General features: G+C 48.9%; 1 protein-coding gene across 3 annotated transcripts in view; it reads left to right on the plus strand.

Moving 5' to 3' along the window:
* The window catches only part of EFR3B (EFR3 homolog B), an 87,377-nt gene that overhangs the window by 29,383 nt on the left and 40,282 nt on the right, over positions 1–17,712 (plus strand). For all 3 annotated transcript variants that reach the window (XM_032866971.1, XM_032866972.1, XM_032866973.1), the window contains exons 2-3: positions 8,083–8,159; positions 9,202–9,329. In XM_032866971.1, the coding sequence (XP_032722862.1) occupies positions 8,083–8,159; positions 9,202–9,329 (205 nt within the window). The remainder of the gene's footprint in view (positions 1–8,082; positions 8,160–9,201; positions 9,330–17,712) is intronic.

Consider the following 17,712-nt stretch of genomic DNA (forward strand, 5'->3'; position numbering starts at 1 on the left):
ATGATCTCAGGGTCGTGAGATCGAGCCCCACGTGGGGCTCTGTGCTTAATGTGGGGTCTGCTTAAGATTCTCTCCCTTTTAGATGAAACTAGAGAGGGAGACAAACCATAAGAGACTCTTAATCACAGGAAACAAACTGAGGTTGGGGTAATTGGGTGATGAACATTGGGGAGGGCATGTGATGTAATGAGCACTGGGTATCATATAAGACTGATGAGTCACAGACCTGTACCCCTGAAACAAATAATACATTATATGGTAATTTAAAATTTTTTTAAATCCCCCGCCTCCGCAAAAAAAAGGATCTCTCCCTCTCTCTCCCCGTCTACCCCTTCTCTTGCGTGCACTTTCTCTCTCTAATAAATAAATAAATGAAATCTTTTTAAAAAACAGGTAAAAATATATTAGGCAAGGGGCACCTGGGTGGCTCAGTGGGTTAAAGCCTCTGCCTTCGGCTCAGGTCATGACCCTGGGGTCCTGGGATCCAGCCCCGCATGGGGCCCTCTGCTCAGCAGGGAGCCTGCTTCCTCCTCTCTCTCTGCCTGCCTCTCTGCCTACTTGTGATCTCTGTCTGTCAAATAAATAAATAAAATCTTAAAAAAAAAAATTAGGCAAGACAGGTCCTAGTGATGGATCAGGTTCCCTAATAAATTTACTTTTTTCATCCTGTGGTTGGATCTGTTAGACGCAATCCCTGGAGAGGAAGAGAGAGCCCTGGGGGAGAGTGCTTCTGCTTAAGAAATAAAATGGCTCAGAATTTAAAAGATACTTTTAGAGGCCATGGCTGAATTAAACTCCACCTACTTCGACAGACTCACATTAGGAATAAGTACGGCCAGTAGCAGGATTAAAGAAATATAAAACACCGTATTGCTGACTCTCTTGTAGCAGTGAACAGTTTTCAAATTCTTCCCGGCGTCTTCTGTTCTTTGGGTTTTTTCCCCCTGGCCAGGTTGTGGCTGCTTTGAATTCACCTTCTCCGGATTGGAAGCTTTCTAGCGGTGCCTGCGGGTTCCTGTCGTGCCCTGAGCTGCTCTGGCACCGGGAGGCCGGGGGTCTGGACCAACGGGGGGTCTGGACCAAGCCTTGCCAGACATCTTCCTTATCAGAGAAGAGACTTATCTTCTGCTTCAGCTCTGATTACTGACCCGGGAAGTGCAGAGGGCTGCTCAAGGCTTTCTGCCCTCTGGCTGAGATGAGAAAAAAAATCTCTGTAGTTATATGACTGCTTCCTTTCTAACCAGGAGCAGATACAATGGTAAATAATAGTGTTAGGCTGATTTTCCTCAGTGACCCGTTCTCTCAAAAAAACGACAAGCTTTTTCTGTTCTTCCTCTCTGCTCCAAAAGAACAAACCTATTAATTTTGCTTCTCTAGCTAATTTTCCTTAAAACTGGGTATGTAAAGGGTTAAAAAACAAACAGCAGACTTCGGAGTCCAACAGAGCAGATCAGTGTACGGACACTTTTGTACTGGTTTTCCTCATATAAACACCCTACCCCTGCCCCGTGCCTTCAAGATTCTACTCTTAGAGATTATTTTGTTTGAGTTTAGAGATTTTTTTTTTAAAAGAAGCATATGCCATCTGGAAGACTGTTTATCAGCTGGCTACTAGCATCTTGTGAATTAGATAATCAGATCACTGAGATAGGGAATTTTGATTTTTTTAGCTGGGTGCTAATAAGGGGATGTCTCTAGGACCAACGTAAGCAGCCTAAAGGCCCCAAATGCCTTAGTTGCAGGGCCTCAGGGAAGGAGAGAGGAATGAGGAAAAGGTGAAATGCCTCACAGAAAAGAAGTGGGAGGGGAAAACAGGAAGAAAATAGCAGAGGGAAAGGACAAGGCAGCCATCTTCAGAGGCTCTTCCTTTTGCCTGCCCCTTGCCCATTTGCCCTGAGATATCAGATCCTGTCTCACAGCTCTGGTGGTCGGTCATGTCCGGGCAGATGAGCCTCAGAGCTTGATCTCCCTGATAAGCCCTCGCCCTCCTCTCTGACTGCCTGCTGGACAGTGCCACCTGATGTCCCCCATTCAGCCGAGGGTGTCGCTGGTCCTCCGTCATTGTACTGGAAAGCCCACAGTTCTACCTGGAATCACCCTCCTTTCCTCCCCACAGAACCATTGCCAATTTTCTCCTTCCTCTCCCATCCAGACGGCTTCCCTCACTTCAGGCACTTACCCCCGGCCCGGGGTGATTCACTCACTTATCTCTGCCTTAAATCTCTGAGTCCAGTGTTGCACGCCACCCCTGCTCATGAAGCTCCCAGAGCTCCCTGGTAACTTGGCAAAACCCAAACTGTCTGGCCTAGTGCTCGAAGCTGTCTTCAGTCTGGCCCAGCCTGGCCGCCGGGTCTCGCCTTCAAGCGGGTTGAGGAAGAGAGAGGAGGCAGGGGGCCGACTTACCACTTAATTTGTGTCGTGGCCCCCTGGCAAGAAGCCATCCCTGTCCTCATTATTTATGGGAGAAAACTCCACTCTAGGTTAAGTAAGTTGTTCAAGGTCAAACAGTCAGCAATAGGAAGCGCTGAGATTTCAACCTAAGCCCGTCTGACCCCTGAGCTCAAAGGCTTCACCACTGTGCTCTGGGACCTCGCCCTCCCGGTGCAGTCAGTGGACCAGGGGCGGGGGCGGCACCTGGGAGCCCGGCGGGGATGTGGGGGTTCAGGCCCCATCCCTGCGAGCTGAATGGGAATCTGCATTTTAGTTGATTCCCCAGATGTTCTGTGGTGCCCTTTACAGTTTGAGATTTTAGGGGAGAAAAAAGTGTCCCTTGACCCTTTTAGGGCTGGGTCCCAAGATAAAACGGACAAAGATTAATGCGACAGACGCACAGGGATTTGAAGTTTTACAGGAACCTGGGGGCCTTCATGACAGAAGGAGACCCTAAGACGAGACCAGAGCAAGACGAGACCAGAGCAAGACGCTTTCGTACCTTTTAGGCAAAGACACAAGAAATTTGTGAAGAATTGACAAGACAAAGGGGTTTGGGCTATGGGGTAGTAGACGGTGAAGAAGTAACTAGGAAGATATATGTGAGCTTAACAAAGTTTGTTTGCCGGTTCCTCTGGTGCCTTCTCTGCATTTCTACCTTTGCATTTACTGCTCCTTGGTCGCCTTCAGTTCAAAATAATTTTTATGTCAAAAAGGCATATTTTGGGGTGACATAACTCAATTCCCTTTAGGATGCACCGCCTGGGTGGTTCTTCTCTTTCTGTACAAGCTCTTGGCTTTCCCAGCTCCATGACGGTGCCATCCCCTCCCCTCCCTGGTATAGTAGTTAATGTCGTGGCCCCTGGTGTTGGGGGGTTCAAATCCTGGTCTGCCGCTTATCAACTATGCCACTCTGGGCAGGTAACTTTGCCTTTTGACGCCTCAGTCCACCTATCTGTGAAATGGCAAAACAACAGGACCACCTGGGGGGGTTGTTGCAAAGGTTTAACACTTTTTTTAGCACTGTGCCAGACACATGAGGAAGAAAGCACCCACTGTGTGTTTTTCAAGTGTGAATCCTACCCCACTTCTTGTCCCTTCTCTTCTGAGAAGCCCTGCCCTGACCATCAGCTTTCTGGGTGATCTCTTCCTTTCTGGAAATCTGTGGCAAATTCTGGGACTGCAGTCACAGCATTGTATCTTAGGGAAAATCTTTTCCTCTTATGGTCTTGATGAGGAAGAAGTCTCGAAGATAAAAGGGCAGAACCGGGACTTGAACTCAGAGTTCAAAGCAACAGAACCAGGACTTGAACCCAGTCCTTTTCAGACTCTAAAGTTAGCACCATTTCCAATGTACTACGTTTATAGCCTTGTAAACCAAGGCATATGCTCTTGGAAAAAGAGTGTTAAAAGTATTCATCATGGTGATATTTGTAGTTGTGAAAAAGGAGGAGATGTTGGTTTGAACAAATGTCAACAGATTCCCTTACCTTATGACTTACCAGAGGCTTTAATATGCTAATTTGTACTGTGAATCTGAAATCGGGGGATTTGGCATGCATGGTTTCCTGCACTGATTTGCCCTTAGACCCTTTTCCAAGGGGTGCTTGTTAGCGTCTGGCAACTAGTGTTCCATGGAACACAGTTTGGGGAATGCAGCTCTGTTTTCCAGAGCCCCCCTTTCTCCCCATGGATTCCTCAGTTCATTGAAGTTCACCATTGCTTCCGCCGTGGTGATGCTGGCAGTTTGGGAGGAGCCAGCGGGAGACGAAAGCAGAGTTTATTGAAGAAACAGAGAGAGCAGATACAGATGGAACCTCTGGGAGACCTGGAGAAGAAAGGAGCAGGAGTCTGTCTTTCTTTGGGGTCTGTGGGATTTTACTGAGGACAGTGGTCTGGTGCACCTGCCCTCGCAGGTGTCCAGGAACCAGTTAGAACAAAGACAAGGACCCAGTTTGTTATTCCTTAGAGCAGGGGGCCTTGATAGGGGTCTGGAATACGCAGATGGAAGCTTCCTCCGGTCATTCTCACCTGGTCCTTCCTTAGATGTTATCCATCCTAGAGAAATCCATTAGTTCCTTGTCTCTTATAAGGAGGACATATGCTATTTGCATCACAAGGCATGTCTAAAGTGGAGTGGGGGTGCAAGTCCTAGCAAGAATAGAAGCCCCAAAAGAAGCAAAGGGAAAAAAAATTAGCTTTTTCTCTCACGGGGTCCCTTCTGTTTCCCTGTCTCAACACATGACCAGTGCTGTCCTGATGACTGACCTCCCGAGGACCAGTCCTGGGGATTCTCTCCAGTGACACTTGCTTTGTCTCATCAGCACCTGGCTCTGCTCTGCTGAGGAAGCACCTGGCAGGTCACATTTGCACTGGGGTTTGCACTACGGTTTGGGGACGCTGGCTGCGGGGAGGGGCTGGAGCTGGAGGTCAAGGTACTGTGATTTGCAGGTGCCTCGAGCTGCCTCGGGCAAGCGGTACATGTTTCAGACCCACAGGTCAATGAGGTTTGATCCGAAGGAGCGTGCCTTGTGTCTCCCTGCTCAGGCCTTCAGATGTGCACCGGCCTTGGATGCTGTCACTGCGCAAGCGGTGAGTGGGGAAAGCCCCACTACAACATACCAGCCAGCACAGAGCAGTAGGCAGCGAGGAAAGGATGCGGCTGCCCCGGGCCTGGGGAATGCAGGGGGGGCACTACCCTTGAGCCTTCTCAGGGAGCTACCAGGCCCCACCCTGCTTCAAGGGCTTTGCTGCCACAAACTCACTTAGACCTCACAACAGCCTTGTGCCATGAGCCCAGGACACCCACAAACACAGTGTGGTTATTTGCTCAAGGTCACACATTTGGGAAGCGGCAGTGCTTGGATTTCGCTAGAAACCATGCTGTGGGGTGTCTTGGTGGCTCAGTCAGCTAAGCTTCTGCCTTGGGCTCAGGTCATGATCTCTGGGTCGTGGGATCAAGTCCCACGGCCGGCTCTGTACTCAGTGGGGAGTCTGCTTCTCCGTCTGCCCAGGCTCCTCTCCCTTCCCCCAGCTCCTGCACGTACATGCTCTCTCTCATTCTCTTTTAAAATCTTTAAAAAAAAAAAAAAAAAAAAAAAAAGGAAGGCCGTGCTGTTGACCACTCTGCCTCACAAGCCCTCAAGGGGTCTGAGGAGGTCGGAAAGGAAGAACTGACCAGGAAAAAGCCCCAGGACCTAAGTCAGGAAGGACCCTAAAAACAGTGGCAGCTTTGTTGATGAGGGGGTGCCCGCTCCCCTCTCTTGTTCTCTTACTGCTCCCTGTCTGGTGGGACAGTGCCCTGGGGCCTTGAATGCGACTGGTTCTCCCTGGGGCCATGCCCCGTGGCTCTTCACAGCCTCTGTGCTGGGAGAGGCATGTTCCCGGGAGAGGCCCGTGGGTTAGAGAAGGAGGCACTGGACAGAAGGGGCACGTGAGGCCTACCCCTTCTAGACAAAAGCGATCAGGAGACCAACAGGCTGCCTGATTTTACTGGGAAGAAACCAAGCCCGTGTCCCTAGACTGAGATACAGTCAGGCCTGCTGCCTATGGGAGGTGGCTCATGTCCCCACAGGTAGCACCAAGAGCCCCCAGCCCCCTTGGTGCCCCTGCACAGAGCTTTCTGCCCTGAGTACCCAAAATGGGCTTGTGCTTCCTGACAAGTCTGGGTTTCTAACAGGCTTGGCCTCTGTCCCATGCAGGCCCTGCCCCTTAGGCCTCTCAGACATGATGGAGGAAGGGACAGGCACTGGGGCTGTGCAGTGCCAGCTTCTCTGCGATGCTCTGTCCTCACTCCCTTCAGACACAAATGGCCGGTTCTCCTGGTCTGGGGACAGCGACGAAGAAGGCTGCCGGGAGAGAGGAGGGCATGTCCCGTGGGCATCTTGGGAAGAAGCGTGCTGAAGGCTGCACTGGGCAGAGGGCGGGGTGGCCGAAGGGGGAGGATGGATGGATGGGCTTCGATCCCAGGCTTCGAGACCCGGGACAGAGAACACCACCCCTGGGAGCTCTTCCATCAGGAGAACTAGCCCTGGCTGGCGTCCAGGGCCCAAACACCCCCTCCCAGGCGTGGACAGAGAGGAGAGGAGGAGACGTCAAGCCAACCCAACGAGACTGAGCGCAGAGGGCCTGACTGCAGCCACTGACCAGGTCTGCGGCCCTCCGCAGGGCAGGGGGAAAGCTGGGGGCAAGCAGCTGCCTGTGAGGTGGGCGAGAGGTGATGTGAGCCAGTTACCGGGTGGCCTGTCCTCCTGTGGCGTGCCCCCGAGCTTCTCCCAGATAGCACCCGATCCCTTGTACCGGAGTCACCCCAAATCTCTGCTCCTTCCTCCTCCTGGCACAGCCGCCCGCTACCCCCTCCCAGTCAAAATTCCCAGAGAGCCGCTTTTCTCTGCAGCTGTAAAGCTCTTTGTGAGATTCAAGTAATTCCCACTAAAGTAATTCATTCTTTTCTGAATGGTCCATGGCCTTGACCCTTCCACGGTGCACTTGCATTCCAACTGGAGAGTTTGTACAAGCAGAATTAAGCATTAATTGGGAGGATGAGGGGACAATTATTTTTGGGGGGTGGACTTTCCCAGGCCCTTCGCTGCCCTCCCCTCAGCTTCTCCCCTCGGGGGCCCATTCCCCGCACCAGGCAGGGAGAGGTGCGGCTGGAATGTGGAAGGAAAGATCCCTGGGGCGGGAGGAAGGTGGAGACAGCGCCGGATCCCAGAGGGTTCCATGTCCTTTGTCTAAAGACAGTTTATGGGGGTGCCTGCAAGAGTCAGCTTTTTATTTTCCCAGGGTTTGGTCTATTATCGCTGATTTCCCAACACCATCATTTCACAGCACCCAAAGACACAGAAAGAGGTCATGTCAGGGAGCCTTCTCCATGCAATAGATTCAGCTTTCTGGAAATGTACCACGTTGTTCTCAGTCTCTCATTTTGCCACAGGCTGGTGGACACCTCGTGGGGTAGGGATGGGGGGGTAGCCCGGGGTTGGGGGGGAGGCTGGCACAGGGGGGACTGGGATGCGGGGCTGGCCCCCTAGGGCCCCACCCCACCCTGAAACACCACCGTCACCCTGCATCAAAGATGCATTTTCAAATGTTAATAATTAATGGTAATGTTAATTTACCAGCATTTCACATAACGTTCTATAATGGAAATGGCCGCAGGGAACGGGAAGGTAGCAGATATTGAGAAGCAGAGAATAAAAGAAGTGGGGTGTCCGTGGGGGTGGGTGGGAGGAACGAGCACTCCTCAAGCTGTGCATCTTCCCAGGATACTGGGGAGGCTCTTGGGCTGCAGGAGGCAGGTTTATAGTCCTGCGCCCGAGTGTGTGTGTGTGTGTGTGTGTGTGTGTGTGTGTGCGCGCGCGCACGCACGCGTCTGTCCAGGGGTAGCACCTCACCTTTGGGTGAGCTCCCAGCCCTCAAAGTGCTCCTCCATGGCCCGGCTTCATGCCCACACACGCTGCCGGGCTTGACCCTGAAGCGAAGGACTCAAAGCACAAAGGCAAAGGTGTAGCATGAGGCAAGTCGTGGGAGACGGCCACCCCAGGGCCCCCGGTGCTCGGCACTGGAGGGGCGGGATCTTTCTGCTTCCCGGCCACCTTGGCCTGGTTCCCAGGAGGCCACATTCATGGGTTTTTCTTCTTGCTGTTCTAGGTGTCTGTGGCTGCTGCGGCGCTCTACGCCCCAGGTACAAAAGGCTGGTTGACAACATCTTTCCTGAGGATCCCGAGGTGGGTCACTCCTCCGCCTGGCATCACCTCCCACCATCTCACCCCGTCCAGGGCTGCGAGGGGAAGGCGGGTCTGCCGGGCCCCTCGACCCGTGAGCCTGCTCAGACTCTGGTCAGTGGGGAGCAGCTGCGGGGGGTCTGCAGGCCGCGGAGATTTGGATCTGTCTGAAGTCAGGATCTGCAGGGGGCTTGGGAAGCTGGTTTCGGCTTGGTTTAGGTCTTTACTGCATGGCTGAGACATCTTTCTCACTCGTGTCTCTCTGAGCAGTGGTTTCTAGAACTGCTTGCTCTCTTGATGGTGCTCTCTCCCTGCTGTGTCCTGTGAGCACTTCCCTTCTTGGGTTTTGGCTCAGGAGCCGGTGTCTTCTCTGTGGCTCCCTCTGGCACCCGCCCGTGGTCTGGCTGTGCACACACGGGAGGCCTGGCTTCCCGGCTTCCTGGCCGCTACTCCCAGCTTGGGCTGCATTAGAGATTGTGTGGTTTTGGAAATGTCGGGATCTGATATTCTTGATTTGCTCTTTGGAAATCAATGACATCTTCTTGATGGACAGTTGAAGGGCCACATTTCTAGCATCCTCTGGAGAATTCCTTAATTGCTGCTGAACTGCCTTCTCTTCCTGTTCATGTCTTAGGGCTGGATTTCCAGCACATTTTAATTCTGAGTTGCTTTCAGTGAAGGCTTATCATTCACACACACACACACACACACACACACACACGTATACACACCTACACACATGTGCATATATACATTCGTGTCTATATATGTACACATGTATCCATATACACCCAAAAATAATAAGTACATTTATACCACTATTCTAATTTATAGCTGGCACACTCTGGGCTAAGTTGTGAGTTCCTGGGAGGCGGGAACCATGTTTTAATCATTTCTGTATCCCTGATCCCACTTGGGAGGTTTGTCACATACATAATGGCACTGGGCAGGATGATAATTCAATCAACATATTATTTACCTTTAGACTTGAACCCTTCTAGCCATGGAATGGTCATGGTGAGACATGAGGTCCTGTCTTTCACAGGATGGCCTGGTGAAGACCAACATGGAGAAGCTGACTTTCTATGCCCTCTCAGCTCCAGAGAAGCTGGACAGAATCGGCTCCTATCTCTCCGAGAGGCTCATCCGTGATGTGGGTCGTCATCGATACGGGTAAGAGTGTGAGAAAGTGACAGAGATGCTTTCAGAAGCATAGGACAAAACATAGGGTCCTTTTATGAAAATCATAGTAGACTTGGTCACCGAACAGACTGGAAAAACAGGGACTGGGCCTGAGGGAGGTTTGCATGTGTTTTTCCAATGGCAGGTAAAATTTGATGCCATTGCCAAGATGTGGGAAGAAGGGGATGTTGGCTTCTTAGGAGCACCTCTGTTAGCATCCATTTTCCCCTTTTGTCTCTATCCAGAAGCCCTCACCCACACTCTAGGGCCTTGAAAAGTTGGTCTAGTTCTAACTCTGCCATTATTCTCATCAAACCAAGCAACTTACAGTCTTAAAAAGCAGGGAATGGGGGTGTCTGATTCTTGATATCGGCTCAGGTCATGATCTCATGGTTGTGAGATCAAGCCTCACGTTGTGGCTCCATGCTGGACATGGCACCTACCTGGGATTCTCTCTCTCCCTCTCCCTCTGCCCCACCCGCCCCCAATCTCTAATTTAAAAAATATATATATCAAACAATAAATATTTTTTTAAAAAGCAAGGAGGAGCCATCTACTTTCTACTGAGAGGCAAGGTTAGGGGTAATTTGTCCATTAAAAATACACTTAAATGAAATATTTATCAGTCTGAGAGGGAAGGACTTGCTATGTTTAGTAAAGAAAAGAAACCTTAAATGAAAATGACTGATCGACAGATTTAACTGTTTAAAAATTTAAATATTTTGATGTCAAAAAAGAAACCACCAAATTTTAAACGACAACCAAAAGAAGTGTTTTGAAAGAGTAAGACAAAGGATTCAAACTCGTCTATTATTTGTATAAACCAATGGTGGGGCTGGAGTGGGGAAACTGAGTCACTAAAAACTGAAACCAGGGATCCAAGTAACCAACTCACAGAAAGAGGAAGGAGAAATAATAACAGTCAATAAACTTATAATCAAAGATGTGGCTTGAAGCACTAAGATATCATCTTCACTTAGCAAACTGATAAAAAAGTATTTCCAGTACTAACCAAGGAATGGCAACATGAGGGGTAGTTTTGTACTTTTCTAGAATAAGTGCAAATTGATTGAAACTTTTTAGACCATAATTTTTTTTAAAGATTTTATTTATTTATTTGACACAGAGAGAGATCATAAGCAGGCAGAGGCAGGAAGAGAGAGGAGGGGAAGCAGGCTCCCCTCCCCATTGTTGGGCTCGATCCCAGGACCCTGAGATCATGACCTGAGATGAAGGCAGAGGCTTAACCCACTGAGCCACCCAGGTGCCCCCTAGACCATAATTTTAAAATATAAGTCAAGTCTTCAAAAAACATGTATGCCCTTTGATCCAGTAAATTCTTTGTCTATTCTTCTATCCTAAGAAATCAATCTTAAATATAAACTAGCTTTACACACAGAGATGTTCATTGTGGTGTTTTTTATAATAATGAAATATTGGAAATTAATGTCCAATAAGAGGAAAAGGGTTTAGTGAATTATAATGTGTCTCACTTGGTGAAATGTTATCTATTCAATAGAAATGATGTTATAAACACGCTTTCCCCATAATAATGAAAATGCCTTAAGTAAATGAAAAACAGACTATGTAATTGCAAATGCAGTGTTTTACAATTAAGTTTAAAACAGGGACGCCTGGGTAGCTCAGTTTGTTGGACGACTGCTTTCGGCTCAAGTCATGATCCCAGAGTCCCGGGATCGAGTCCTGCATCAGGCTCCCAGCTCCGCGGGGAGTCTGCTTCTCCCTCTGACCTTCTCCTCGCTCACGCTCTCTCTCACTGCCTCTCTCCCAAATAAATAAATAAAAATCTTAAAAAAAAAAATAAGCAACAAATACCAATGCGTAGAAAATAAAGTAAAAACAAATACGCTGTAAATGCTACGAGGGCTCATTTTCTGAGCAGTGCGGTTGGGTTTTGTGTGTGCAAAAGCTGAATGTAAGAAAACCCGAAGACATCCCTGGGGGTGGCATTGCTGATGGTTTGGAGGGCGGGGTAAATCGAGCACAATTGTTCTGAAGTCCCTGTCACTTCCGTTCTCCATGCATCCATGCTCTGCTTTCCTCTGCTTCTTCCTTTCTCCTGCTGCAGACTCCAGGTCATGGCAACATTAGCAGTTCTCTTCCTGCTTTCTCTGTCCTGTACTGGTCCTCTCAAATGAGTACTAGCTATGACCTTCAGAACACGGACCTGGCTCCTTTAGAATAAAATGCAGTCTCCCCAGCTTGACTTCTACAACCTGCCCCTAACTCACCAAGGCTCCCCCAGCCATGCCTGCCACACCTGCCTTGCCTGCTCAGACCCACACTCCAGTCATCCCCGGCTCTCTGAGCCTCACGCCTCTGCAGCCGTGCTCTCTCCCCTCGACCCCAGTCATGGGCCCCCACCACCACCCATCAGCCCAACCACCTGCCAAGCTCCCTTCCTCCTGGCGAGGAAGCCGGAGTGAGCACTGCCGTGAAAACATTTGCCTTGTGCGGACAGGGTGTAGACCTCCAAGCTCTGACCCACCCGCGAATCCAGAAGCAAGCTATCCCTAGGAGTGACAGCAAGACCGGAAACAGTACATTTCCATCATCGTTTTATAAAATAAAATTAGGTTACATGCTCAATAAAAAGGGCACAAATACACTCTACGCGCTGATTACGTAAATTGCCCTGACATATGGTAAAGCATGCCCAAGCAAGTAAAAATGACTTCATCCTAGATTCAACTGAAAACTGATATGCTAGCAGTAACATTAAACATTTAATACTAATTTCATCTGCCCTCTCTGCAGGGATGGTTCTCTCGATAAAAATGTCCTATAGCCAGCAGAGCCAATTAGAGTCATTCCACTGCCCTTAGAACTGCAATTCAAAATCGCTATCATTCTGTTAAAAATAGTTGTGGCAGCCTCTCAGTATTTAAAGCCTTGAAGGCCTCACTGGAAGTTTTAATCGTAAATATTTGGAGAAGAGAAATCCGTTAGATTTGATCTCCCGTTCTCCCTCCCTGTCCGCCCCATCTTGTCCAGCCCGGTGCTATGTACATCATTCTCGTCTTCCTTGTCATTAGTAGTAGCTTCCTGATGGCAGCTTTGGAAGCGCAAATATTCACCTACAGACGGTCTGAGGGCTGTGTCTCCCTGTGATCATGCAGGTGTCTGTATTTATGGTTTAACTACATGGACGTGAACCTCGGGGGTTGGCCTCAGGCGCAGAACCATCCTCTCTGCCCCGCCCCCCCCCGGCCTTATCACCCCACTCCAGTGGGTGTGAATTCTGCCTTTATCTGTGTTCAGCATCAGGAATGATGACCAAATGTGGGCGGAGAGAGGCTAGGCTGTGAATTCTGAGGTAGAGCTCACTGACCTGAGCTATGACGGGCAGAGACGTGCAGAGCGGCAAAAAGTAAGATTTCCTCCTGTTTTTCTCTTTCTTTGTGCATGTTCCTTCCAGCCCTAGAAGGGCTGTTCTACGGCTAGAACAGCCCTAGAACCTGGAGAGGGGGTTCATGCTTTCCTCCCTCTGCTGAGGTCAGCCCCTACATCTGAGTTCCTAAAACCCAGAAGTTTCTGTACTGGAGTGGGACTGACCGAGTACATTCCAACTGCTTAGAATAAGAGGTTTTTTGTCAAGGCGACTGACCTTTGAGTGATTCTCGGGCAGTGACTGGCCTTGCTAAAGCTGTCCCCTCTCTCCTGCCTGCCTGTCTTCATCTCTGACTTTGCCTTTCCTCTCCAACCCCCCCGGCCCCCCACTGTTCCCAGACTCTTTACACCTGCTCCTCTTTTCCTCGGGTTCAGGGCCTCTTGACCGAGCTCAATGTGTTCAAACAGAACGGGCTGCCTCTTCTAGACTTCAACAGGAGACACGTCTTGCCTCATCTCCTGTGTATTTTCCTCAGTTGTTATGACTTACCTCCTGCCTTGGCCATTGTCACTGAGTTCCTGTCATTATCACCTGTCAAGTGTCTTCTCCCGATTTCAGTTGCTGCCCACGAACCCAATTCTCTCCCAGGTTCCTTGGGTTCTGCCTTCCTCACCTGCTGGGGAGCCTTACCAGTACATCCAGCACCCTTCGTTGTCACCTGCTGTCATCTGTACCCGGTCTTGTCCTTCCCCCCAGGCCCTGTGGCGGGCTAGTCCTCACCAGCTCCGTCCGGCCTCATCCAGCTCCTAGCACTCAGGCCAGCTCAGTCTCCCAGACCCATAACTACACCGGACTCCTTCCAGGACACTCTATTCTCCTTGACAGTGTGGACCCCACTACAAGACCTCCGGGGAAAGGTAGAGATTAGAGAGCTAATCTTTTGAGATACTTGGAAAAATTCAAGCTCATAATTACAACCTTTCCATCCTTTGTATCGGGGCTCAACATGGGGAACAAAGCAGAGCATGTTCAAAGAACTAGGCTTTAAACTTCTGGACTTTTCAGTTTCTCTTTCTACCATAATTTTCACTTCCCATCAGAGTTTCCACTCTGGATTAGTAGCCAATTGCTTATTATTTTATTTTCTCATTCATTCAATCATTTTGTTAGCAAAGGACTATTTTTTCCTTCTTAGGGTTTTCTGGTAATTTTTTACAGGAAAAGGAAAAGCAGCGATCTAAGCTCTGGAATCTGGGAAGCCTTCTAGTTTCTTCTCTTGCCAAACCCCACCCCGCCTCTTCCTTTCCCTCGTTTAAGCTCTGTGAACTAAGGGTGAAGCCCTTTGTACATAAGATGCTGGCGATGATTCATGAGAGAAGAGAATTCTACCCTCGCTGCCCTCGTTTCCCACCTGCCATGTTTGGTTGCCCAGATGGGGCCTGGTTTTTCTGCAAGGAAAGTGTGTCTCCTTTAGAAGGTTCCCAGCCAGGCCTCTTCCCCAATACATGACTCAGTCTGCCTCACTGGCCAGCGTAGCCGACCTGAAACACACGGGGACTGTCTGCAAGGCATCACAGGTTTCCTGGACTGTGACAGTGATGGCATCTGAAGAGCAAGGCTGTCGTGAGCCAGGAATGGCCAGCACTGCGCCCCCCCACCCTCCCCCCAGCAGGGACTGGGGGCTCCCGTTTGCTCCAGGAGCTCAGAGACCCAGGGCTGGCCTTCTCTCTGAAAGCCATTCTGTAGACAAGAGCATGATCTGTTCCACTTGTAAACATGCCCAGTGATGACTATTATTATTATTATTATATATTATATATTATTAGTGCTTAATAATATTAAGTAATAATTTAATAATAGTGGACTCAGTTCACCAAACATTTTTTTGAAAATGGGCAGGAAAATTTCAGGGTAGGGAAGTTGCTTTTCTTATAATTGCTCAGTACAAAGGTTAGCCCAAGAGCACTTAAGAAATGGTATCTGATGTCTTTAAAAAAGAAAGAAGAAGAACATTAAGGAAACAGACACCATGATGGCCGTTACTTTATAGGTTTGGATTTGCAAGGCCGGCGCCTGTGTGAGGAGGTTGGGACACACGTCTGAAACCAAAGAGCTGCTCCAAGAGTCATCGTGCAGCCTTGTGTTGTGGCCTCGTGGGACCCCAGAAATACGTTATAGTCATACTTTTTATCTAGTTCTTTGTATTTCACCAAACTTGGTTTTAAAAAAAGAAGATAAGCAGCTCACTAATCAAAGTCTTTTAAAATACTTGCCTAACATTCAAAGATGGGTATGATTGGGACCGAGGCATAAGGGAGAACAGATCTCTAAATTCATTCTTGATTCTATGTCTGGCATACGAGCCTGGCTCTCGAGTATGAGGCAGCTTTCACACTCCAGAAGCTCGTGCTGACAGCTCTATCGTAATCTTTAAGACAGGTCTTTTGCTCCTTGCTTTCGACTTGGAGGCACTAACCTGATTCCTCCACACCTCTGTTAGGTTTGGGGTTCTCTGCCCACTTGACCTGTCCTGCATTTCCGTGTATCAGGAAGGACTCTTCTAGTCCACGTGGTTTGAATTAACAAGTAGAAGGATTGACACCCCGGGCACGTGGGTCCACTCATGAGTCCGCGGAGTCTTGTGATGACCTCCCCATCACAGGCTCCAAACCCTTCCAGCTCTCCTCCTTCCTGGGAGGTCGGTCACTGATTTGCCTTGGACTGCTCAGGATTCACTTTTATTTGCACCACTGGGTCTCCAAAGTGCTCCTAGACCTGAGTATTAGGTATCTGTGTTCTTTGTGTAAAAATACAGTGGCTCCAGCATTTCGGGGTTTTGCAAGGGGTTTTGCTCTCTCTTGGGTGACTGTCCAGCCTCACAATGTTGGGCGGGTTGGGGGGGGGGGATCGTCCGGGGACTCCAGTGGCTGCCACTCCTCAGTCCCAGGAGGAAGGGAGGAGGGGAGGGGCCGAGCCTGTCTTCTAAGCCAGTGATGCTGACATTGTTCACCTCAATTTCCCTCATTTTTTTTGTAATTAACATATAATGTATTATTAGCCCCAGGGGTACAGGTCTGTGAATCCCCAGGTTTACACACTTCACAGCACTCACCGTAGCACATACCTTCCCCAGTGTCCATAACCCAGCCATCCTCTCCCTACCCTCCTCTCCCTGGCAACCCTTAGTTTGTTTTGTGAAATTAAGAGTCTCTTATGTCTTGTCTCCCTCTCATCCCATCTTGTTTCATTTTTTCCCTCCCTACCCACCAAGCCGCCTATGTTGCCTCTCAAATTCCTCATATCAGGAAGATCGTATAATTGTCTTTCTCTGATTTATTTATTTCACTCAGCATAATACCCTCTAGTTCCATCCACATCGTCGCAAATGCTTTCCCTCATTTTAATGGCAACATTTTTGTCCCATGGCCTCAGCTAGCAGCAAGAGGGGCTGGGAACTGATCCTCGTGAGCCCCACAAGCTCTGCTAAAATTCCAAATTATGAGGGAAAAGTGGGGAAAGAGATTCCAGGGGCGATGTCTAGCGTTCTGCCTCAGAAACCTGACTCCCTAGAAAAAATTACAAAGATTTCAACTAGAATGGTACTGGACAGATTTGCAGCAGCTTCTTCATTAGAAGGTGAACGATGACCTTTTGTAATGAAAGTCTACTCTGTTTCCTTTTTCTTTCTTTCTTTTTTTTTTTTTTATTTTTAGAGAAAGAGTGTGGGGAGGGACAGAGACAGAGGGAGAGAGAGAATCTTAAGCAGGCTCCACACCCAGCATGGAGCCCAATGCAGGGCTCGATCTCACAACCCTGAGATCCTGAGCTAAGCAAAATCAAGAGTCAGATGCTCAACCGAGGTGCCCCTCCTCTGTTTTCTGTAGTGTGCAGTGACTTATAAGTTAGGCATGTGCCCTTCATGATGTAACTTAACCGACCACACACTCGTGTGACCACCGTGGAACACACGTTGGGTTTGGGCTCAGACGTGCCCTCCTAATTCTCAGGAGGAATTTGATTCGTGGCATTTTTTTCTTGGTGTTCAAGAGAGGCGTTGAAGGGGATAGCCACCAGCCAGGATCATCAGGGGTTGTCCTGTGAAGGCTAGTTTGGGAAGGATTGGGTATTTTTAGCGTGGAGAAGAGAAGAGCAAGAAAAATGGGATTGCTCTTTTCAAGTGGTTGAAGGGCGGGCGGGTAGAAGTATGAAGCTTGAAATATGAAATATGAAATAGCTTGAAATATGAAGACATTTTTATGTAGCTGACAAGAAATGGGATGGGCTGACCTACCTAGTACGTTCATCATTGGGTGCTGCGTATTTCCGGTTTCTGAAGGTATTCATGTTTTAGACTTTAGAAGGAATAAGAAGTTTGGGCCTCAGAATCATCTTCATTAGGAAAATAATAATTTTGTTCCTTGTGTATCTTGTCCTCCGTGAGGTACAGATGCTCTCTAAGTAGGGAATGTGTCACCTAAATATGGTAATACCAGCAACCATATTGTGGGATGATCAAAGGACTTCTGAGGTCTTCAAATGCACTATCTGTAGGTTTTATACTCTTTAACCTTCACAGTTGACTGGTCTTCAGGCCCATCTCAGATTCTTCATAAACATTCTTCCTAAAGTTCTTCTCTTCCTCCCCATTAGAGTCATCCCTCTCCTTTCGAACTCTGTGGAATGTCCTGCATGATTTTCTTGTAGCATTTCTTATCTTCCCTTTACAGGAGATATCTTGTCCATCCAACTCCAGGCTCCTCGAGTTGAAGGACTTTTCCCCCCTACACCCCTGCACTAAGACAGAGTGCTTCCCCTGTGGGTGCCCAACAAGTACGTCTTGACTTCAGATCGAGTAATTCTTTGATCTCATTGGGTTTGGGTTCAGAATTTGCTCTTCTGAGCATCAATTCTTTCTGCTTGTATCGACTTATGAGATGGTACACCTTGTCTGTCCTTACGTTCTTCATCTGTAGAATGAGCGGCTGGGGAGAGCTGGTCTCCAGGCTCCCTTCCGGGGCTGGT

The sequence above is a fragment of the Lontra canadensis genome, unplaced genomic scaffold (assembly GCF_010015895.1).
Source record: "Lontra canadensis isolate GAN:19392208 unplaced genomic scaffold, GSC_riverotter_1.0 scaffold32, whole genome shotgun sequence".
Lineage (NCBI taxonomy): Eukaryota > Metazoa > Chordata > Mammalia > Carnivora > Mustelidae > Lontra > Lontra canadensis.